At 25.3% G+C, this 11,875-nt stretch overlaps 1 protein-coding gene and 1 long non-coding RNA gene across 2 annotated transcripts; both read right to left on the bottom strand.

Moving 5' to 3' along the window:
• Positions 1-4,224: 4,224 nt before the first annotated feature.
• Positions 4,225-7,061, bottom strand: LOC149055302 (uncharacterized). The gene is made up of 3 exons (XM_089228858.1): positions 6,151-7,061; positions 5,809-6,087; positions 4,225-5,354 (listed from the first exon to the last, which is right to left on the bottom strand). Exons 1-2 carry the CDS (start codon positions 6,209-6,211, stop codon positions 5,843-5,845), a joined length of 306 nt encoding a protein of 101 aa, XP_089084984.1. The 5' UTR covers positions 6,212-7,061; the 3' UTR covers positions 4,225-5,354; positions 5,809-5,842.
• Positions 7,062-7,162: 101 nt separating this feature from the next.
• On the bottom strand, positions 7,163-11,831 carry LOC149055301 (uncharacterized). Its single transcript, XR_016191956.1, has 3 exons — positions 11,030-11,831; positions 9,803-10,185; positions 7,163-7,299 (listed from the first exon to the last, which is right to left on the bottom strand). It is a non-coding gene; the product is annotated as an uncharacterized LOC149055301 (long non-coding RNA).
• Positions 11,832-11,875: the final 44 nt, after the last annotated feature.

The raw sequence follows: 11,875 nt of genomic DNA, 5'->3' as shown, positions 1-11,875 counted from the left end.
TAATGGGTAAATGGTCGTTTCGCTCCCGTACTTTCGTTTCTATCAAAAATCCCTCAATGGACGTTTTGTCTCCGGCATATATTGATCATAGAACATTAGATTCTCAGGTTTTTTAAATTATTATTATCAGGATTCCTAATTTTACTTTTTTTTGTGCATGGTATAAAAAATAATTTTTTTTTGTAATTAAACACTCCATATTTGTACAGATACGCATTACAATATTATAATAAGAACATTTTAACTGTATACAAGGAGTGTGTAGGATTGTTAGAAATAGTTATTACAAAACATTATAACAAATCAGTTTATCTTATTAACTTTTGATATGCTAAATATTAATTAAATACCTACCTATTTTAAAACCCCATAATTTAATATATTAATAAAAATTTAGAATTTCAGCTCACAAAACTGTTGTGCTTGTAAAATCTTAAATTAAATGGAAATTAAAAAAATTAAAAATCTATGATGACAGCTAGCAACATAACATTAAATCTATTTTAATAATTTTAAAATTAATATTTCAATGTTATTATTAGATACCTAATAAAACTCAGTAAGGTCCGCTTTTTTCAACCTGAACCGTCCCGAACTTTAATTAAAAAAGCGATTGGCACGTGTATACGCGGATGAAATGCAAATTCTTTAAGAGAAAAAAAAATGCAAAATAGCTGGTTCCACAACTACAATCGACCTTAAAAAACGTGGTTGATAACTCATCAGTCATCACCAATTTTCGTTAAAATGTAATTGTAAAATGTATGGTATACTATGTTTTATTTTCGACCAACAAGAAATATTTTTTGTATGGTCCGGCTCGAGTTCCCTAACAACCTAATTAAACAAATACGGTTATACGGACGTTAGAGTTAACTATTATAGTTGTTAAATAATAGATATAATAAAAAGTACCAGTTAATCTTTTTACATTTAATTATATTTAATGATTTAAATAATCATCAAAAATATACATTATACTATTTTAACACTTAATTATTTGCTCACTGAATAGTCTTATACTCTCATCATTAAACATTGGTTCATACATTTTAGTGTATAGAAATATTGGACTCAGTCACTAAGTTCCTAAGTTTAATTTTACCTACCTTATGGCCCTAAATAGGTTGGATTGAAACAATAAATGTTTTACCATACTCTAGTCTCTAGTACCTATTCATGTTTAGTATCTGTTCTCTAGTTACCTACCCACCAGTACTAGGTAATAGTAATTTGATTTTATGCTAATTGATTATACTGATTATAGTGACTTTACAGAGTAAATAGACTGTAAAATTCTTCATAACCGTGTTACACGGAATATTATTCCCGTCCAAAGGCGTGCCCAAGGGGGGGGGGCTAAAAGGCTTATGCCCCCTCCCCCCAAAATGGCTTGACCCTAACATTTTGATAATTTTATTAAGTATATTGACTTTATGTTATTATATAAAAAAATTATCAACTATCGAAATTGAAACATTAGGTATAACATAATATTACATATTTATACCTGTCATTTCGGGTCCCAGGAGAAATCTCTGTTGTTTATTATTATTGCCACGGCGTCGCTAATCGCTAACCTAACCTGGATAAGCTACTGCTGTGTAGGATACCGGAAACGTCTTGGATTACATTGTTATCGACACAATTTGGTTTATCGCAGGTACAGTACAGTACTTTATCATTTAAAAGGTAATATTTCTAAAGAAAATACCATCATTGACCAATGACCATACTATTCATATTTTAATAAATTAATATTTATGTTTTACATGTATAATAAATATATTTATTTTTTGTTAAAACGAATTTAATTTATAATGTTGAACTATTTTATGAATATAAATATTCTTCCAATTTACCAGACACATAAAAAAAGGAAACAACGGTGTTATTATATCATTATAAGTTTACATACTATCAAAATTCAAAATACTAAGGATCAAAAAACTAACAATAAAATATGAAATGGGAAAAAGGAATAATTTATAAAAAACTATTTTTATGCTAGAAATTTATAAACTACGTTTTAAGATATCAACCAATATCAGCAATGTCATGCTCACGACCTTAAAAAAAAAAGTTAAAATCGTTCATATTCGCCTCAAATTACGTACCAATCTATTTTGGTGTCAACTCAAATAAATACTCGAATATATATTATAAAATATTTATTAACCTGTTACCTAACTTAATATATCGAATATAGTTGAGCTATAATGGTTTTATACCGGAAGCTAATAAAAAAAAAAAAATTATAAATGGTTTATAAACAAAATGGCTATTATTGGTTGAATATTAAATGATTGTTGACATATTTAACTTTTAATTACTTATTATGTAGTTAACAGTTAGTGCGATATTATATAAGGTTATTCAAATATGTTATGTTTCTTTTGTTGATGTATTGACATTTCGTCTTTACGCTTGAATGGTCGCGAGCAAATAGGACATGAAAACTGTGGCGGTGTTTGACATTCGTACATCACATGTCGTTTCAGTACATATTTACGACTTTTTCCTTTATAACTACGTCCGCAGTCATTGGGACAAAACACAGGATCCAGAAGAGAGTCTTTATTGGTTGATTCAAGTAATTGCAGAAAATCTATGAAAACAAGATCAAGTACGAAATAATAACTTTTACGATATACTAATATTATTACGGCGAACATTTAATTTATTTATTTTGCATTGCATAAAGCTGTCAACATAATATTATAACCAGCATTCCAAAGCAAGCCCATATAAGAATTAGCAATATCAGAGAACAAATTAATATAATTATAACGTGTAATAAAATTTGAATGTAATACAAATACATTATTAATTATTGATAAATTATGGATATGGTTTGTATTTTGAATATTAAGTAATTCAATCAACAAATTCGAGTTTGGTGCTTGATTAATGTATGTGAGTTGAGGTGTGTTTTTCTGGCAAAACGTCTATAACAAATCAAGCATATGAATTTTTTTGGAACTCCACATTCGTGTTTCAAATGACGTTGCAAACTAGATTTCTTCCAATCACCACTATAATAACGACCACAGTTATTTGGACAATACAACAATTCCATTTTTCCTGAAAATAAAAAGCATGCATATAAATAATTAGAATTATAGTAAAAAATAACAATTTTTTAAAATAATAAAATTAGAATAAAATAAATTAGCGCTATATAAAAAAAAAAACCTGTCAAGATTATAATAACATGGACACTAATGCATAAACCAGAAAATAAAGTCGCAAACTAAGCATAATAGGAAGCATTAAGTAAATATTAAATTAAAAATATAAAATTGTTACCCTAAATAGACATATAAATGAACTTTTAATTAATATTAAAGTCTGCCTATATCAACCCAAATAAAATAATAAAATATCAGGATTACCTACACTTTAGCTATTAACCAAAATTAATGAATTAAAATACAGTAGGTATCATACAATTTGCTTAAATATTTTAACCAATGGATAATAATGGAGATAGAAAAATATTAAAAATCAAACAAAAACTTGGGGATATACTTTTGTTGAGACTTTAATTTTACTTCACTTTGTTTTATTTTACTTAAATCATATTCTAACATGTAAAGTTAGATTATTTATCTATATCTATAATTAATTAGTTTGACATTAATAATTTTTTTAAATCAGAAAAAAACAAGTTTATCTAGAGAAAGATTCAGCCATGAATTTGGTTTGGAAAATATGATGTTCATGAACTCATGGTCTTTTTAAATACAGTATTCTAAGAGAATCCATGAACTCATTCCTTTAGTAAAACCATTAGAATCTGGATAAGAAGCTAAACAAATTGAACCATATTTTTAGAAATACATTCATGTCCTAGTCCTATTAATTTTGAAAATGTTATTATAATTATTAACTAGAAACCTGAGTAGCTGAATAGATTAATTTTTTATCAAGCTATTAATACTTCACGACTAAATAATTCATTTAATAATATAATTATTTTGAATAAATTATTTGACATTGGTTTTATTAATGAAGAAACCATAAAGGCAAAAAAAAAACTCTACATTTTTAACCAAATGAGATAAAATTATATAATATTTTGTATTTTTGTAGCTTTATAACAATTATCAAATTGTAATTGATATTTCTTATTTTCTATACAAATATTAGGTAACTAATTGAAGCAGTGTAGCATGATTTCATAGCAGATCAGTAACTTACAATTATTTGAATTGCCAATAATTTCATTAAAAAATGGTATTTATTTTGTATAAAAATATTTAATTACACAAATAAAATACTATAATATCTTTCTCATATTAGTCATATTTACTTATTTCCATAATTATATGCACAACAATTATTGCATTATTAACTTATAATAAATAATTTATAATTTTAATGTAGTATAATAATTTATACATGTAAGTTACTATTCAATAATAATATCATAATCTTACTCGCAGCAATTAACAAATGCAACATAAATGCAAAACTTAAAAACAAACTATAGTTTTTATCTTCTCCTCTCCTCCCACATATGCTTATTGTAAACATAATCATAGATTGTATATTTCTAATAAATGATAAAAAAAAATAATGTGTTATAGGTAAATCAGGGGCGCCATTTTAGGAAAGAAAAGAAGATCATAATTTGTTAGGTAAAACATAGTATGTGCCTTTCTATAGGTACTTAAATTGATGTTTTAACTTTTAACCAAAATATGTTGGTTATGAAGAATATTTGTAATTTGTTTTTACTTTAAAAAAAATATATATATAATAATATATTTTTATTCAACTCAAAATTCTGTAAATTGAAATTATTGTTAATAGGTTGTGACAAACATTTCATATAACTAGTTTTTAATATTATAATTTTCCGGTAAAAACACTTAGTATGGGAAATATATTTTTATTGAAATATGTAAAAAAAATAGCTAGATAGTGACATCTTTATCACTGTTGTAAATAAATGAAATGGCGACCGTGAATTATATATGTAATACAACAATATAAAAATAAGAATAATTTTAGATGGTTAATTTCAATTCCAAATTGTACAGAAATACTTTAGTTGTAGCTATACAAGCATAAATATAATTGCATGTTTCTTAAATTATTATTTATAGAAGTAATTATTCACAAAAACACTTTATGAACAACATATATGTGTGTTTTTAAATTCCACTTTTGCGCGAATCGCTTATGACATATCATGCATTGAAATCTACGTGGTACGCCGCACTCATGAGTTAAATGTCTTTTGAGTAATTGTTTTCGATACTGGCCTTTGTATTTGCGACCACAACTGTTTGGACATATAGCCGGATCAGTCTTGCAGATCTCATCTAATTGACACCACTCGATGGCTGTAAAAATGAAAACTTGCAATATGTTAAATGAAAAAGTGATAGATTTTTAAAAAGCAAAAAAGTAATTTTTAAACACAGTTATGAACATAATGAAGCATAAAGAAACAAATATTACTAATCATAATAAAAAAATTTAATTAGTTATAGATGTCTAAGAAAATTCAAGTATATAAAACTAAAAATTGAAAACAATATCTGTATTTTTGTTAAAAAAATATTATACTCATGATTGGCAAATGTGACCTGAAACCAGTTTTTAAATTTATTTACATTAATAAATTAGTTGAGATACATAAGAGTAGGCACAATAAGTTAATTCCGTCCAATTTTTTTTTTTTAATAAAAACAATTCAATAAATCTACATTTGTTTAATTCTGGTTTATATATTGTAAGAAATATTTAATATATTTAAGTTTGGTAATTAGTAAATATATTGGTATAGCTACATACAAAGGTCTTTATATATGATTATATTCTATATTTGCTATGTCAGCTGCCTATGAACAATGGCCATATGTTTTTTTAATGAATAGTTTTGTGAAAATTCCTTTTGACACTCATAACATCGAAATTGCTTAGGTACGCCACATTCATACATCAAATGTCGTTTTAATAACTTTTTTCGGTGTAATCCTTTATATTTCCGCATACAATTTAGGTTCGGACATATGGCAGGGTCCAATATACATAGAGCATCCAGTTTGGTCATCCAAAATGAATTTGTACAAGCTAGAAAAAAAAATGTTTTATTTTTTAATTATAATCATAAAATGTATTAAAATATATACCTACCCCGTTTACAAGCATGAACACCCGATTTATTTTTTCTGGATATAAGTGAAAGTAAAATCATTGGTATGTATTAAACATCAATTAAAAAATATTCCGATAGTACTAAATTTTTATATTTATTAGTTATTTGTACTATGTGTTTTCTTACGTTATATTTATAAATATTAACTATTTAAGGAATACCTATTGCGAACAAATACTTAAAAAATCAGTGGCTAGGCCTTCTTTATCCCCATTGCCATTTGTATTTTGTTTAATATATAGGTTCATTATAACAGTTCCAAATTTAACATACAAAATAGGTTAAGTGGCAAATTATAAGCCCGTAAAAATACTGCATTTTTTATCATAGGTGTTGGTAAGTATTGGCCATTAATATCTAGATTTCAATGATGTTTTGAATAAAAAAACTCAATTTACCAATAAAGATATTGACTAACATCAAAAATTGAAACTCAGAAATTATTAATTAAAAATTGATATTTAATGAAAACAACAATTATAAAAACATTTATTTAATTAAAATCAAATTATCTTTGAAAGAGATAATGAGTAAAAACTCACACAAATACAACCACACAATTTTCCATCATAATCCATTATTTTAATTTGTTTGTATACCCTGATTAGTATTAACATATTATAATAGTATATAACAAATTTCAAATTTCAAATTGGGTTCAATCCATTAATATTTCATTAGATAAATAATAATTAATTGTTTTAATAAGCTAGAAGTTAAAAAAGGATACACATTTTCCCATTTAATAACTGTATATAATCATGAATATGTATTATTATGATGTTTGGGATGTTGAAATGGAGTTTTTTTTAATGAAAAACACTGTATATGATGTGTAATGTTTAATATTATCTACATAAACAATTCTCATACCTATTTGAAATATTATTAACTAATGATCACTTTGTGTACTAACATCATATGTTTTTTCAAAGACCACTTTTGTGAAAAACGTTTAAAACAAATAGTACATAGAAATCTTTTGGGTACACCACATTCGGTATCTAAATGTCGTTTCAGATGACCCCTACGTTGCTCTCCCCTGTAACAGCGACCACATTGATTTGGACAATACACTGGATCAGATTTTGATATTTCATGTAACAAATGTAGCCATTTTTTTGAACCTAAAATTATAAAATATTATCGTAATTATTGTTGAATATATTTACATCAGTTGTATACATTTGTATTATATAATAATAACTTAGTTCTAACTTCCAAACAAAAGCTAATGAAAAATAAACAAATGCGTCTCGTGTCATAATCTAAAGCAATTAATCAGTTAATACGAAATATCCACTATCTACCTCTCCAGACTTAACCATGGTATTATTTGTGTAAGGACTGTAAGTCCACATTGGTTTCAATACAGTAATATACTAATATAATAATATTCATGACAAAAAACACTAATTTTATTTTTTCATGTTATTAATATTAAAATACCCAACAATTCTATAAGTGAAACATTGTTTGCAGTCGATAATATTAAATAAAATTATCAAAATTATTTTCATTTTCTTTTTCTTTTTTCTTTTTTTTTTTTTTTTTTGGGAGGGGGGAGGGACTTAAGCTCAATATCCCTATTTTTGAGTATACCTTGAAGCACTATAAGCTTGTATAATTTTTTCCTAGAATATTAATCTATTTATTTTACATCACACATTGCAATGCAACACGTCAACATCTTAAGTAGATCCTGAACTGAGCAATGTTCCTATGTACCAGTAGCTCCTATCTATTGGCTATCAACTTCAATAAGAAATAAATGTTGATTACAGATATCAGCATACTATACACAAATGAAAACGCTAATTAAATGTTAAGATTCATTAGTAGTTTAGTCAAGACTATTAAAAAAAGTTAGTTGTTTCATGAAAAGCTATTGTTAGATATTATTTTTCATTACAATTACTTCTAATGTGTACCATATGTTTATATTATTTAGATATTAAATTTAATTATTTATACAAAATACAACTGTTTAATACATTTTCAATTGTATTGACTTTTCCATTATTTTAGGATAATATACAAGCAATTTACAATTTTAAAATATTCATAACTCGCTTTAAAATTAAAATATAATAAAAAATCTATGAGAAGTCTTCAATTATTATGTTACATTTAATTTTTATAAGTTGTCAATTCACTCTAAATTTTAAACTAATGGAGTTAAACGTGATCTACTGAGCATAAAATTTGGTATGTTACGCACTTATAAGACGAAGACAACATATGTGAGTGTAGCGTCCTCTTAAGGATAAGGTATTGATACTAGGAAGTACTTATACAATGACAATAATGAATTAGATGAATAGAAATTATATTTTTTATCATAAAAAGTAAGTATGTCTGAATAGTTTAAATAGAAGGCACAAACTTAATGTATACAGTAAAGTAGTATATTATTTAGTATTTACATTAGACAGTATTAGTATAATGTAGATAATATACAGAAAAGTAATATTACAAAATGACTGTATTCTTATTTTATCCTTTTGAATAGGCAAATAACTAATTAATATAATAACAAATCATCCGAGTCCATTTTACAAATATGTTAGTAAGAAATAACTAGGGCCCAGAATTGTATGCATTTGTATATTTTTATTTATTAAATTAAAAAGAAGCTAGGTAAGACATAAATTTGAACCTTAACATAATGTGTTGGTATGCAAAATTCAATGTTACATATTTTTGCATATTTGGAACATTTTAAATTTTTATGTAGTATTTAATATGTAAATAATTTAGAGTTAAACTCATTATTGACAATGGCCATAATTGCAGAGGCTTAATTCAAATAAAACAAAATTGTATTGAAAATTTATCCAAATGTTTTGTAGTTAACTGTAACTCTCTAGGTAACTTTGAAATATTATACAACAAAAATATACTAAATTTGTTTTAATTGATTCTTGTTCAAGAGTTTAAATTTATACAAGTGAATGATCAAAAAGCAACATACAATTGAATATATTATACAAAATATAATCAAATTATATCAACTAGGCATTTAATACATTTTTTTGTTCCGTATTAGTTATTAAATTAATTAAATATATTTTTTAAATTAAAAAAATTTAATTAAGATGCATTTTTGTTCACATGTTTATGCATATTTAAGTGCACATTTGAATGCATGCATATTTTGTATATGTCTATTGCCCGGAATTAAGTGCATAAAATTCCGGGCACCAGAAATAACTATTTTCATATATTGTGAGTTATGAATAAGGATTAGATTGTCATAAGAAAATAGGGTGTACTATTTAAACTAAGGGTCGCCACCAAATCTATTTTTAATCAAAATATAATTTTTTACTGATCTTAATAAAAATACTAATATATGTTGATCGCCAACATAAACATATCTTTATACTTAATATACAAAAGTAAAGTAAAGAAAAAACAAACAATTGGAGAAACAATGAAGTATTAAATTATGTTTTAATATTTTCATATAAATATTTATAAGTTTGAGAAGAACATATTGAAAAACATAGTTCAATACATGTAGTAAATCTTTCACATTAGCAACATGTTAATATATAATTTTATATCTTATTAAAAAGCTTAAGATATTTTTGAATGTTATACTATTAAATAAAAACACAAAAATACCATAAATACTCTAGCAACAGCATGTTGTGATATTGAATACCTATAATATAGGCCCTATATCATTTTCTAAATTTTCTAATTCCAAAATTCTTCTAAAGTGTAGTAAGGGTTTGTTGATTCATCATTACAGACATGATTTCGACGCACTGGAACTTGCTTATGAACCATTATTAAATGAGATTTTAAAGTATCATTCTGTGCGAAACGTTTAAAACACAAGTTACATTGGAATTTTTTTGGCACACCACACTCATAGGTTAAATGACGTTTGAGATGACATTTTCTCCTTAAGCCTTTATATTTGCGACCACACATATTCGGACAAATTGCTGGATCATTTATGGACAATTTGTTTAATTGTGATAACCACTTGTGTCTTAATTCTAAAAATAACAAAAAATATTATGAATAAAATAATTAAAATTAATCAAAAAACATAAAGTTAAAATATGAGTAAAACATGTTGCAAACATTGTATTATTCAAAGCATTTTAGTTATCATTACTTACTCATTTATAAATTTATACAAAGCATAACACCTTTTTATGTATAACCGTTTACTGGGTAAAGCAAAAACCATTATAACTGTGGTAGATGTGTTATGCGTAAGAGGTTATAAATACATATAGGAATTGTTAAACGTTTAAACCGTAGTTAGTTGAAATTAAACTACGAATAGACATTAATCAGTATACCACATATTAAAGTTATGAAAAATATCTTAGTGATAGTTTAAGATAGCTCTGAGGGATTTGTCTTTAGAGCAGTCTGACAACTCTACCATATAAATAACTAAACTTTTGGAAAACATAATTTTATTTTACACTTCATATATTGTAAGACATTTATTAAATAATATTTCACTATAATTTGGAGATGTTTTATTTATTTTTGAATTATCGCAGATTTTGAAGGAAATTTGATAAGCTCTTTGATTTAATACTAAATGGATTTTTATATGATGATAGATTTCAAAAATACAAGTATATTAAAAGTAAATATTATTACCTATTTAAAAATAATATAAAGGATCCATAATATTGCCTATTAGTTTATAAAACTGTACCATCTGTAATTCATAAACCATTTTTTTTTTTTTTTTTTTTGGCAGTATAAGCAAATTAATCATATGGCTTATAAGTAATTGTCATGACATTTAAGTTTAAAAACTAAATTTAGGTAAAAAACCACAACAAAAGATCATAGAATGAATAAATGACAAATTACCTGAACTAAATTATAAGCAATCATCATTTATACAGAAGGAAATCTTAAAGGAGCACACAACACAAAAAAAAAATATTTAAATTATTTTTAAATGTTAAATTATTATAGATATGGCTATATGAAATGATTTAGTGAAAATGTGATGCAAAAAAAATTATTACTTTAAGAGATATTATAAAATGTAAAATAGCCGCGTGACGTCATTAGACCCTACTCTTCGTAATCGCCTATCTTATACGTGTAAAAGTTCCTCACTTCTTACAACGATTTACCCACCTAAACATTTTATTTTTGAAAGTTAATTTACGTATAAATGTGTGGTTTTGTGTGTTTAAGACGACGCAAGAATCAGAATTTCTATATGACGTTTAGTTTTTTAAATATTTAAAATCTTAAAAGTGATATTTTTGTTAAACGGCGCTCCATGGCGATTTAAATACGAAATAAAAATTCCAAAATTTCTCTTTTAATATTTTAAATATTTAAAAAACTAAACGTCATATGAAAATTCTGATTCTTGCGTCCTCTTAAACACACAAAACCACACATTTATACGTAAATTACATTTCAAAAATAAAATGTTTAGGTGGGTAAATCGTTGTGAGAATCGAGGAACTTGTACACGTATAAGATAGGCGATTACGAAGAGTAAGGCCCAATGACGTCATGCGTCTTTTTTCAATTGCTCATAAGTCATAACTTATTGAATAATGTAAGTAGAACCGTAAAACTTATAACATTATCCTTATAATTGAACATTCTTTCAAATAAAAAAAACTTAATTTTTGTGTTGTGTGCTCCTTTAAAGTTCAACTTCAATTATAGATCTAGTAATTCTCCAGTTCT

The sequence above is a fragment of the Diuraphis noxia genome, unplaced genomic scaffold, assembly GCF_037042655.1.
Source record: "Diuraphis noxia isolate RWA-SAM2 unplaced genomic scaffold, SU_Dnox_SAM2 contig0005, whole genome shotgun sequence".
NCBI classification, from domain to species: Eukaryota; Metazoa; Arthropoda; class Insecta; order Hemiptera; family Aphididae; genus Diuraphis; species Diuraphis noxia.
This window is presented reverse-complemented; position numbering and strand designations above follow the sequence as displayed.

What these genes read in the sequence shown, in the direction of transcription:
- LOC149055302 (XM_089228858.1), bottom strand. Translation starts at nt 6,211, where the DNA reads ATGATTTTACTTTCACTTATATCCAGAAAAAATAAATCGGGTGTTCAT. An exon ending in TGTTCATGCTTGTAAACGGG is followed by an intron (nt 6,088 to 6,150) that starts GTAGGTATATAT and finishes TTTTTTTTCTAG; the next exon opens with CTTGTACAAATTCATTTTGG.